This window comes from Mytilus galloprovincialis, chromosome 13 (assembly GCF_965363235.1).
Source record: "Mytilus galloprovincialis chromosome 13, xbMytGall1.hap1.1, whole genome shotgun sequence".
Classification (NCBI taxonomy): Eukaryota; Metazoa; Mollusca; class Bivalvia; order Mytilida; family Mytilidae; genus Mytilus; species Mytilus galloprovincialis.
In genome coordinates this window covers 51,942,534-51,956,274 of record NC_134850.1, presented here as the reverse complement: position 1 = coordinate 51,956,274, position 13,741 = coordinate 51,942,534, and the positions used below count along the sequence as shown (strand labels likewise).

General features: G+C 33.6%; 1 protein-coding gene across 3 annotated transcripts in view; it reads left to right on the top strand.

Moving 5' to 3' along the window:
• The window catches only part of LOC143057010 (uncharacterized), a 60,395-nt gene that overhangs the window by 29,232 nt on the left and 17,422 nt on the right, over positions 1–13,741 (top strand). For 2 of the 3 annotated variants that reach the window (XM_076230235.1, XM_076230234.1), the window contains exons 17-21: positions 2,771–2,945; positions 4,611–4,770; positions 6,159–6,400; positions 7,330–7,411; positions 8,197–8,230. In XM_076230235.1, coding sequence (XP_076086350.1) covers positions 2,771–2,945; positions 4,611–4,770; positions 6,159–6,400; positions 7,330–7,411; positions 8,197–8,230 — 693 coding nt within the window. The remainder of the gene's footprint in view (positions 1–2,770; positions 2,946–4,610; positions 4,771–6,158; positions 6,401–7,329; positions 7,412–8,196; positions 8,231–13,741) is intronic. The other variant, XM_076230236.1, reaches the window with a different exon arrangement.

The following is a 13,741-nucleotide window of genomic DNA, read 5'->3' as shown; positions in this document are numbered from 1 at the left end:
TATTGTTGCTTCACATATATTTCAATTTTACGTTATATGTACTTTATCAATTATTTCTGCATTCAAATATTTCGCGTAGTGTCGACTGTAGGTGTTAATTTCATCCGTAAAAGATCTTATTTTTTATACTTGTGGGAATTAGGAAATTTCGAGAGATTTAATCAAAATAATTTTGTCGATTTTGTCCGCAAGAAAGCTCGGAAATGTCATTTCAACTAGGATATGTCTATAAAAGAGGGACGAAAGATAACAGAGGGACAGTCAAATTTTAATAGAAAAAAAACTGACAACGCCATGGCTAAAAATGAAAAAAGACAAACAGACAAACAATAGTACACATGACATAACATAGGAAACTAAAAAAAAACAACATGAACCCCAATAAAAACTAGGGGTGATCTCAGGTGCTCCGGAAGGGTAAGTAAATCCTGCTCCACATGTGGCACCCGTCGTGTTGCTTATGTGATTACAAATCCGGTAAATAGTCTAATTCGATAGGTCACATTCTTGAAAGGGAAGGGGATTGTAGTTACGACGTAAGGAGCATAACCGATATCATTTATGAAACGGTTATAGATTTAAACTTATTCGGATGTGCTGCATTTCGTCGGGTTATGTAGTGTATTTCAGTTGTTTCCTGTAATTAGTTAATACTTCAAGTTTATCATGTACATCTTTTGTATAGTAATTTTATAAATTTACTGTTTGCAAAAGTATATATAACTCTATATAATAGGGATGTTCTGGTAACTAACAGAAAATCTGTCCGTTTTTGGGACAACGTTTTTGATCTTTTGGTCCTCGATGCTGTTCGACTTTGTGCTTTCGGCTTTCAAACTTTTGTATCTGGGCGTCACTAGTAGATCTTGTGTGGACAAAATGCACGTCTGACGTATTAAAATTTTGAACTTGTTGCCTTTTGTTGACTGTTGTTCGTGTGTTTGTCAATTGTATTCTCAAATTTATTTATATTGTAGTCCTGTGGTGTTGAGTTGTTATTTTAATGTTATATTTCGCATGGCTATAAAAGAGGGAGGTTTGGCATGCCACAAAACCAGGTTGAACCCAACATTTTTTCCTTTAAAAATGTCCTGTACCAAGTCAGGAATATGGTCATTGTTATATTATAGTTCGTTTATGTGTGTGTTACATTTTAACGTTGCGTCGTTTGTTTTCTCTTATTTTTGAGTGTAAATTCACATTGCGATAAGACGTGTCACGGTACTTGTCTATCCCAAATTCATGTATTTGGTTTTGATGTTATATTTGTTATTCTCGTGGGATTTTGTCTGATGCTTGGTCCGTTTCTGTGTGTGTTACATTGTAGTGTTGTGTCGTTGTTCTTCTCTTATACGTAATGCGTTTCCCTCAGTTTTAGTTTGTTAACCCGATTTTGTTTTTTGGAAATGGATTTATGAGTTTGAACAGCGGTATACTACTGTTGCCTTTATTTATGCCATAACGGTCAACCAACGCGTGATGGCGTCCGTAAAACGTACGAAGTGATGATTTCAACTTCATCATTTGGAACACTTGGTGTAATAGCTTTCTTATGAGCAGCAGCCCACTATCAAGAAAATCTTGATAGGAAATGCAAGCACGGGAATATCGTATCAATAGGGAGATATATACACGATATGCAGGTTCTGCTGGAATGTTGCTACTTAGAAATGGGAAGTTCACAATTGGAAAGCTGAAATCATCCCTTTTGTCGTAAAGTTTTGTTTTCAACTGACCCTATAAAATTCATGATAACGCGACGACTATAAAAAGAAAGAGCACGTGTCCCGACAACGTTGAGTTAAACAGATATATGACTATTTATCTCATTCTGTACTCTCATTCACTGCAGCCGAATACATTTGATGCTTTTGCGGTTTACTTAGCAAAAGATACTTGAATTTTAACTAGATTCCTCATTTTTCAGTATATAAAAGTGGTACTGGTGTGAACGGAAAATAACCTTTAATAAACATGAAGCGTCTATTGTCACAGTGATACATTTTAACGAACTATTTTTGTCGAATGTTGTTTAAGAAATTAACAATAACATTTCAGTTATAATACGAAATGAAATGACTGTGTATCTTAATATAATTATCAGTGATTTGCTTAACGACCCCTTATATACATGTACTTCTATTTCGACAGGAAAAATGAAAACTATTGAAAATTTAGTAATGTAATGCATCACATTACCGCTTATAATCAACGCACTTTGGCAAACTATCAACAAGATATTGTCACAATGGTACGATTGCACTACGGTGTCCAAACATCGCACTTTGACGTTTATGCTCATATTTGTGTAATCATAAAAAGCAGGGATACAAACCATTGGTGTTTACATATTTTCTTTATTTTGTCCATGCAGCATATTAAAATTATAAAATTAAACGACATATTTTTCGTATATGAGGTAAAACTCCCGACTGGTCATGTGATACAAAATAATTTAGTGTTATGAAATATAAGAAAAACGAGGTGCAAACTGTTTTTGTTTGCTAATTAGTATTAAGAAAGTTATGGTCATTTAAAATTAGCCCGTGACGTTTCGGCAAAAAAATACAAATTTGATCCAGAAAATACAGAGTTTGAGTAAAAAGGTAAATAAAAAAAGGATAACTCGATGAAATTAACAATTATCGCAAGTCTGCTCCATTTTCTTATAAACACATATAAGATGGTTTCGAAACAATAATGTAAGTAAACAAAATCCAATTTCATCTTTGGTTCATTTTATTGCACGTGTTTTGATTTTTTTCTTCAGATTAAACAAACTGTTTCCTTCATGACCATTATGACAGTCATAATGGTTTGGTACAGCGTATCTTTGTATGCCCTGTTATATCCGAATTCTGAAATTAGCTGGACGGAGATCGAAAACATAATGTCGAATGGTTACTGGGTGTTATTTGGAGAGTTGAACTTAGATGCTGAAACACGTAGGACTTTATTTAGATTGAACAATTTGTAGATAAAAAAATTTAAAAAATAGTATACGGGAAAATCAACCTAGTTTAAAGTTATAATAATTGAAGACATATATCTACGAAGATACATAATCCATGGTTATTTTCAAATAATCAATGTGCATATCTTTGCTCAATCTGTCATGTAATTCATTTTGATTGTATTGACTCATGCACGCTTACATTGATGGTAGCTAGTATAGCATGAAAAAAATAAAAAATATATAAATGTACTAACTGTCTTGTAATTTGATTCAATCAAGCGATGCACTGGCTACTCGAAATGTTAGTGTGAATGCAATCAAATGAACACACTTTCTATGTTGTCGTTTGTGTCACCCAATTTGACGATTTGTTTTTGCAGTCTAAAATCTAACGTCTCATCAGTACTGTCTGTGTCATCATTGCTCCTCGCATGGCCTGTATATGACTTTCAAATGTTTAGTTTTGGTTCTCCCTCGTTATATTACTTTTCGCATTAGTTCACGAACGTAACTGTGGTCAATATGAAAAAATATGTGTCTTGGTCTCGTCCTCAAGATTGAAATTCATGGATGCAATAAATCTGTATTCTGTTAGGATATGTCATCGTGCTATAAAGTAGAGATATATATGTAGAGGAGGGTTGATATCTCACTAAACATTGTTGCGGCGAGAACACCTTTAAATTTTTAAATTGTAGTCAACAAAAAATACAACTCACTAATAAAATTTAACAAGATTTATTAAAACTGTAGAAAGTAAAGTCCTTGAAAAATGTGGAACGGAATTTTCCAGTACCTTGTAAGAAGTTTGAATAACGAATATTTTATTATGATCAATATGGAAAGGTTATGCAAGTCGAATTGAAAGTTCCAATCATTCCATCAATATCAATATCTTTGATAGTTCCAGTGATTTCTAAACTGCATAAGATTAATTTGTAAACAACTATCAGGCCACACAAAACAAATAAGACTAACATAAATAAATATAAAAATTACAATATTATACCCCCCCCCCCCTTAAAAGAAGTTTGAGTGTAACAGAAACTTTTCAGGAATAAAATGTAAAAAAATACATAGTATATACAAAGTTTTAGATAAAGCATCTGATATTACATTATCTTTACCTTTAATATGTTTTACAAAAACATCATATTCCTGTAACAATAAAGTCCACCTAGTCAATATCTGGTTTTTGTTTCTCATTGTATGTATGAAGGTGAGAGGATTATGATCAGTATAAACAAGAATAGGATGCACAACATGTTTAACCCCGCCGGATTTGTATGGCGGTCCCAAGAGTTTCTTGTCTTTGTTTAATTTGAGTTAATCTTTATGTTTTTGAGTTAAATATGACGCCAATTTTCGCGGAACTTATATACATTTTTGTTATGATGGCCTTCGGCTGTTTTCTGTTCTTAGGTCGGGTTGGTGTCTGTTTCACATCTTCCCTATTTGCATTTTCAATTAGAAATAGTTAAAATCGTCTTATGAAGAATATAAGTGACTTCTCCTTTATGATATTGTGACAGTTGTGTATCTAAAAGATGTAAAACAGTATAAGAAATAAATATACGAATTGAGTTGGTTAAATCTGTTTTTGTTGATGTGTTTTTTTTTTTTTTTTATTATTATTATATTATTTCTGTTCTAGTAACTGAACCAGATTGCACATTCAACAGAACGATGTATGAAAGTGGTATTTTACAGCGATGTCCTACTACACTTGGTGTACATCTAACACCTTATCTAAAAGCATTGTACGGATTAATAGCAGTAATTTTACTAATGAATCTACTTATAGCTTTATACAGGTAAACTATGAGATATATATCTCACAAAACATATTGAACCCCGCCGCATTTAAGGGCCTGTCCCAAGTCAGGAGCCTCTGGCCTTTTTAGTCTTGTAGTTCTTTTTATTTAAGTTCATTTATATGTTTTCGATTTTAATGTGACGTTCATTGTCACTTAACTAGTAGTTTATTGTATTTAGGGGTTAGCTGCGAAGCGCCTCCGGATGCTGGATTTTCTTTAATTGCCTTCGGCTGTTGACTGCTCTTTAGTCAGTTTGTTATCTCTTTGACATATTCCCCATTTCCATTATCAAAATTATATAGATATTACAATTCATGTAAAAGGAAACCAACAATTGTCATAATTTGAAATGTTTTATGCCCCACCTACGATAGTACAGGGGCATTATGTTTTCTGGTGTGTGCATCCGTCCGTTCGTACGTCTGTCCCGCTTCAGCTTAAAGTTTTTGGTCAAGGTAGTTTTTAATGAAGTTGTAGGCACATCAACTTGAACTCAATACACTTGTTCCCTATGATATGATTTTCCTAATCATAATACTAAATTAGAGTCTTGACCCCAATTTCACGGTCCAATGAACATAGAAAATGATAGTGTGAGCTTCAGGTTAAAGTTTTTGGTCGAGGTAGTTTTTGATGAAGTTGAAGTCCAATCAACTTGAAAATTTGTACACATGTTCCCTATGATTTTTTTTTTCTTATTTTAATGCCAAATTAGAGTATTTACCCAAATTTCACGGTTCACCGAACATGGAAAATTATAGTGCGATTGGGGCATCCGTGTACTGTAGACACATTCTTGTTTTAAAAGATATAAAAAGTGTTGAAAATAATTTGTTGATCTCTACAACTGTAAGTATTTGATTACAAAATAACTGCCACAAATCATAATTTGATACACATGATACATTGCAATATGGACAACATATTTACCATGTTTACACCTACTTGCATATATTACAAAATATGAAGATAGTTGTTTGTCTTAATCCAGGAATCTGATGTTCAGTGGTGTCGTCTGTTTATGTTTTTCATACATGTTTCTTGTTTTTCGTTTTTTATATAGATTAGACCATTGATTTCCCGTTTGAAATGTTTTACATTAGTAATTTTTGGGACTCTTTATAGCTTGCTGCTCAATGTGAGCCTAGGCTCCGTGTTGAAGACTGAGTAGTCGCATTGACACTCATACCACATCTTCCTATATCTATATACAAATATATTGTCTCTTTGTATTCAATGGAAGCTGCATATTTATATACGTATGATTATTATTTGCGGCAAGTTTTATATGAATATTTGAATAATTGATAATATGAAAGACGTTTTGTTTAACAAATAATCAAACAATTCACAAATATGAATTAACTGCATATCTCTTTTGACAGTGATGCCTATAATTTAGTACAGCAAGAATCTGAGGCATATTGGAGAAAGATACAGCTTAATTTTCTTGAGAAATTTTGCATCAAAACGCCATTTCCAACGCATATGCAGATACTTGCCTTACCGGGAACAATTCTCTCAATTCTTTGGTTGTGGTGTGTATGCATGTTTTCAAAATGTGGACGGAAACCAGATGATCCATATAAGACTCCTGATCTCAACAGTCAGTCAATGATTGTTAGAGGTATGAAGTAAACTTATTTGAAACAAGAACTATCTTTAAAAAAGATATCCGACGTATTTAAATTTGAGTATATGTTTAAAACTATCATTTCGATAACCTTCAGAAGCACAAAGATAATTCTCTGTTTGTGTTCAGTATTCTCGGTCCTCGTATATTTCTGTTTACATTCACCAAAAACCCGCGGAAATCTCACATGCGTAGGTGCGTTCTAAAAGTCATGTACGTTCGTACAACAAAGTTTACATTAAAAATTATATAATTGTTCCGAATAAACAGCTGTCACGGATGCAAAGAGCTATTGGAGCTTATTTAATAAAAATATAAATCTTTGTAAGATCAAGTTCAAATATTTATAGTTTTTCACTTGCTTTCCATCACGAGACGTTTTTTTTTTTCACTTGCTTTCCATTAACTAGACGTTTTTTCAAACACAACCAAATCACCCACCATGATAGCATTTTGTCCAATCACAGAAAGGATTTTCGAGCATTCGTATTCTTTTGCCATAGTTAAGCGTCCTTAAGTTCAAAGGGCACAAACCGAAACTAATACCGACTACGTAGGAAAAAAATTTATATCTATTATATCCTTTTCAGTTAACATATTTGCATCAATCGTTTTATAAGCAGGAACACTTCACATCATAGAAATGATCTGATAAAACTTCTTTGACAGTTGCAATTTTTAATACGTATAAGAATGTATTTTGAGTACGAGCAAGAGTTTTTTCATATATATGGAAGACGCAAACATGTCTAACCACTTTTGTACTATTAATTAATCAATACTTCTTTAAATATGTGTATGAATATAGTCTTTCAGTCATCCATTTGAATGCAGTAGCAACTACATGTTATTTTCACCATGCTTCAATTGTACCTTCAAAATTGTACATACTCATTAACAGACAATGCTTTTTAAATTTTCAGCTTTCCTCTATGAAGCAAATTATGATATAAAGTTAGAATCGACATATTCTGCAGAAAAATATAGTGTACACTCAGCCAGAGGGTAAATATTGTGTTTTTATTTTAACATTGCTAAATATTTCTTCGTGGTTTCTTCGTGATATCTTTCATTGTGAAGGTAGGATGTTAATGTAATTAAAACAAGCAAACAATTACAAAAATACTGAACTCTGACGAAAATTCAAAACGGAAAGTCCCTATTCAAATGTCAAAACCAAAAGCTCAAACACATCAAACAACTCTCATACTCCTGACTTGGTACAGGCATTTTCGTATGTAGAAATAGTCTAGAAAACTCGTATAAGCTTCAACAAATATATTGCAAATATTATAAACTGCATTTAATTTAAGTTTGTGTTAAAACTTTTCGATATTCAATTCTAAAAACAAATTATACTGAGGTGATCGAACACAACAGAGCAATACTATAACACATTTATATAAGTTCTTAATTGCTTATGAGGGGTTATATTAGATAATTATATAAGTACAAATTAAATCTAGTGTCAACGTATTCGGTAATGAATGTAGCTTTCAAGTACAAATGTCGTATATTCAAAGTATTTAAAAAGTGCTTTTATGTAACATTATGTTTTCTGTCTTAATTAGTTATCAAAGGTACCAGGATTATAATTTAGTACGCAAGACGCGCGTTTCGTCTACATAAGACTCATCAGTGACGCTCATATCAAAATATTTATAAAGCCAAACAAGTACAAAGTTGAAGAGCATTGAGGATCCAAAATTCCAAAAAGTTGTGCCAAATACGGCTAAGGTATTAAAATATGCTTACTATATATAACTTGGCTATTTTCTTTTCTATTTCAGTAAAATAGATCTCTCGGCTATTGATGCAATTACGGTAAGCGTTAATATTTTTTAAAAGTTAAATTTTGGATGTAACCGGTCTGCTGATTGGCTGACATTGTTTCGTTTTTCAGCTCCTACACATAATTTTGGCATTTGACCGTGACGTCATCAACGTTTTTTCATGATTTACTCCGGTTTAAAAATGAATTTAGAATTAAATTATAAGAAATGACTGTAATATTGTTTCTGTCTATTCGAAATAACATAAAAAATGTGGTACTCACTATAAGAGGAAATCGTCCTCAAGTTGTCAATGATCAATGTAAATGTTTATTCCGTATGTACTCAATCAATATATAGAAACTTAATATCTAGAAATTGTGGATTTCTTGTCATTGTACTTTTTGCATAGACTTTTACACTATGTTGTGTTGTTTAAAAGGATGATGACCTGTTAAAATCATTTAGCTTTTTCGCAACCTATGTTCAATCTGAAAAATTGTTATGAAAAATTTCAACTCTACGAGTGGCCGTTCGTGTCATTGACGATGTAAACATACCGAATTAAATGTCAACACGTTTATGTATAGTTTTAATGGGTTGGGTTTTACTAACAACATGTTTAGTTACCATTTTCAACGCGTTTGTTATCATTTTCAAAGCGTTGGATGTAGAAACTAAAGCCTTGAATCTTCATTCATACGGTATGAAAAAAACGCATTGGGTTTATATTATATAAGCACATCTGCACAATTGTCAAAAACTTTATTACAAAGTAATTTTACTAGCATTTCTCATTTGGTTATTTTATTGCACTATCACTCATAGATTTTTCTATTAAAAAAGAAGTCAGAAAAATACCATGACTCACTTGTTTTGTGTGGATTTCCCTTTGTCATAAAAATATCTAAATGTTAAATGTATTTGCCACTTATTGCTTCTGTTATCATATCATTGAATTGAATTAGCAGATGCGTAAAGTTTAATAATATATATATATATAAGTGCCTATAAATATTCTATAGACCTCATGTGAAAGAACTACCCTCATTCGTTCAAGATACAACTGATTATCTAAAGAAAATGGAAAGCCTCAATCCTTTACCTAGCAATACTATACTTGCATCCATGGACGGGTCTTCTTTATATACCAACATTCCAAAAGACGAAGGAATAGCAGCGTGTGAAGAGGCATAGAACACTCGTAGTGAAAAAAATCCTCCTACTGAGTGCCTTGTTACACTTCTTAAACTAGTACTGGAGAATAACAACTTCTCTTTCAATGAAAAACACTATCTCCAGATAGATGGTACTAGTATGGGCACAAAAATGGCCCCGTTATATGCCAACATATTTATCTGCCAACTTGAAAAACGCCTCTAGGCTAGTGCTCCATATCAGCCCTTATCATGGTTCCGATTCATTGACGATATTGATTTCAAATGGACAGATTCACAAGAACATCTTAATGAATTTCTAGAACACTGTAACTCTTTCCACTATTCAATAAAATTTACATATGAATCCTCTATGGAGAAAATAAACTTCCTCGATACTACGAGTTACATCAAGAACGGAACCATTATAACGGACCTGCATACCAAACAAACGGACAAACATCAATTCCTTTCTCCTAAAAGTTGCCATCCTAAACACTGCTCCCGTGGTATCCTATTCAGCCAGGCATTGCGAATTAAGAGAATATGCTCTTCTGAAAATACGAAAAATGCTAGAGCTGGACAACTTCGTACACATCTAGTTGTTCGAGGATACAATAACAACATCATTGATAGCGCTTTCGAAAGAGCAAGCAGAACTAGTCGCCAAGAACTTCTTGAGTACAAAGATAAGAATAAAGCAGCTAACAGAACACCCCTTGTACTCACTTACCATCCTGATTTTAAAAAATGTGTCATCCATTGTTCAGAAGCATTGGAAAATTATAGAAAATGATTTAAATCTAAAAAAAAATAGTATTTTCATCACCACCAGTCATGGCCTTCAGAAGACCTAAAATCATCCGTGACAAATTAGTTACATCTGTATTAGCAAAGCAGCCTACTCCATCGCCCGGTTGCTACAAACAATGTGGTCGAAGGAATTGTTTGTGTTGTAAAGCTGCCAATACAAGCAGTTCTTTCATCAGCTCCGTTACTAAACAAAATTATACCATCTACTATAATTCCAACTGTAAAACGGAGAACTCAATTTATATATTAACATGTGACACGTGTGGCATTCAGTATGTGGGAGAAACAATGGACAAATTTAATATTCGGCTCAACAACCATCGTTCATCGTACAATACCAACAAAAACTGTCCTCTCACAAGACATCTTCGTTCAACGAAACATTCTTTTCAGAATGTTACTTTTCGAATTATAGAAGTCAACACCGATTGGAACACCACGACGAGAAGGAGAAGAGAAAACTTTTGGATCCAACAACTCCAAACTTTAGAACCTGATGGTCTTAACGAAAAAGACGAGAAAAGATACAGGAAGGATAAAGAATAATTTAAAACATAGCTTCGTCCTTTTTATCCCGTAATATTGGTCAATGGACGTTGCTTACTTCAACTACCAATTATGTATTTTCAAGGCAGCTAAATCCAAGTGCAACATATACATTGAGCTGCAAAATTTTCTTATTTTCAAGGCAGCTAAATTCCAATGCAACATAGACATTGAGCTGCAAAATTTTCTTATTTTCAAGGCACCTAAGTGAAACAAAGACGTTGAGCTGCAAAAGTTTCTTATCATCTACATCCAATTTCACCTGGATAGATGCACGCTTGATAAAGCTAGTTGGTCTAGCGAAATATTGCGTTTATTTTCATCGTTTTGTAAATATTTTAAAGATTCTTATATTTACATACCAAATAGTGTGTTAAAATTACATTGTTAGGCAACATAGTAAATTTGCTGGTTGGTCGTTTTTATAGACTTTTATATATATATATATATATATATATATATATATATATATATATATATCTTCGAATCCCGGCGAGGGAAGAACTAAAAATTTGCGAAAGCAGATTTACAGATCTAACATTGTTGGGTTGATGTTTAGACGAGTTGTATATATATATATATATATATAGTCTATAAAAACGACCAACCAGCAAATTTACTATGTACCGGATCGTCTAGAATAGGCGATACTATGCAGATAAGGAAAAAATTATATCAGTCTAAAGATTTGCACAACGGTACTGATATAAGATGTTATAATACGAAAATGTTGTTATTAAATCGTGTTGACAAATATTTCGGCTCAACAAATGGCCTTCTTCAAGTGTCACAAGTTTTAACAATACTGATACATAATGTATAAGGTGTAAAAATAGATCAGTAATAATACAGGTAAGTTTTGGTCGATTGATTTTAATCCAAAATCCTGAATATCATAATATAAACAAAACACTATAATTCAATATACGTGACTGTGTATATTAACAATAAAAATGAGTGAAAAACAAAACCGTTAGTATTTCTTATTGATGCCGTTTGGATGATGTACATTAAGTTCCTTTATCCAAAAGCTTTCCCGAACCTGTCGCTGGGCATCACTCCAGTGAATGTTCTGTTCAATCACTAGAATTTTCATGCGGTTAAAGTCATCAGGTTTGTGACCCGACTGTCTGAAGTGCTGAGAAACTGGGAGAAGTGGCTTCTTAGAGATATCACTCCTATGGCCATTGATGCGTTTGTGGAAAGGCTGCTTTGACTCGCCAACATATTGGAGGCCACAAACCGAACATTCTAGTATGTAAATAACATTCATACTTTTGCAGGTAACATTGCAAAATATCTTATAGTTGTTTTCGGTTGCCTTACTGTGAAAGGTTGATGAATGCTACATCTGTAGGCAGCATTTGCAGCGTTTTTCTTCACACGAACGACATTCTCCAGCAGTACTTCTATTATCAGACACTTCAGCCCGCACCAGCAGGTTCCGTAGACTACTAGGTTGTCTAAAAGCGATCATTGGAGGCTCGGGAAAAATATTGGATAGTCTGGACTTCTTTTCAACTGATTTCCAATGCTCACGAATGACACCAAAACTGTTTTTGAGAGATGGGTGGTAAGTAAGAACACATGGAGTCCTTTTATTTTTCTTTTTAAGTTTGTATTCCAATAGATCACTCCTCGGAATTGACTCCGCTTTCTGAAAGCTTTTTTTGGTATTTCTGTGTTTGTAGCCCCTTTGCTTCAAGCGAGTTTCAAGTTGACGTAATTGTCTTTTAGTTGTTTCTGTGTTGGAACATATTCGCTTGACTCTAAGCGCCTGACTGTATGGGATGCTCTTGGTAAGATGAGCAGGATGGCAACTTTTAGGGGACAAATATTGATGAGTGTCAGTAGGTTTAGAATATAAATCTGTAGATATGATGCCCTCTGTGAGCGAACTTGAAGTATCGAGGAAGGCGATTTTGGACTTAGACTTCTCATGAGTAAATTTGATACTAGGATGTATGTTGTTGGCATGAGCGATAAAAGTATCTAAATCCTCGTCGCTTTTATTCCATTTCATATCCACATCATCTATAAATCTAAACCAGGAAAACGGTTTTTCGATAGAAGTTTCAAGGAGTTGTTTCTCTAATTTGCCCATGAATATGTTGGCATATGACGGAGCCATTTTGGTACCCATGGCAGTTCCATTTACTTGCAAATAATGATCTCCATCAAAAGTGAAGTTGTTTTTCTTAAGTACCAGCGTGAGCATTTTGACCAGGCATTCAGTAGGTGGATATTTCACTGGTCTGGAATTCCAAACTTCTTTACATGCATCGATGCCATCTGCATGTGGAATATTAGTGTAGAGGGAGGTGACATCCATGGAAACAAGAGTCGTGTCGGAGGGGAGTGGATTTAAGGCCTGCATTTTTCTAAGATAATCGGTTGTATCTTTGATGTGAGATGGTAAGTCTTCAACATGTTGACGAAGATAGAAGTCAACAGATTCCGATATTTTTTCCGTCGGATGACCGTTCGCTGAAACTATAGGTCTTCCTGGGTTATTGGCCTTATGAATTTTAGGTAAAAGATAAAATCTGCCCGGTTTTGGATTTTCTGGTTTCAAATATTCAAGAGTTTTGTCATCGATGAAACCATCGTTATGCATTTCTACCAAACTATCAGTAATTTCTCTGCTAAAAGATGTTGTAGGATCAGAGTCTAGTTCTTGGTAGAACCTTGCATCACCAAGTTGTCGTTCAGCCTCTTGAATATAGGCAGATTTATCCATGACAACCACTTCACTGCCTTTGTCTGCAGGTTTAATGACGATATTGTTGTTAGATCTTAAGTTTTTCAGTGCAGTCCGTTCTTCATTGGTAAGATTGTCAAAAGGTTTATTGTTATTTTTAGTATTTTTAATAATGTCCGACTTAAAGTTATCAATAAATGATTCCAGGGTAGCATTTTTGCTCGGTTTAGGGATCCAAGAACTCATTTTAATAAATTTTTAGTTGTTCTCGTCTTCTGAAATTTCTGAGTCCCTATCCGAGCTTATAGTGCTATCCTCCTTCGACGCGAAATATTCCTTAATACAT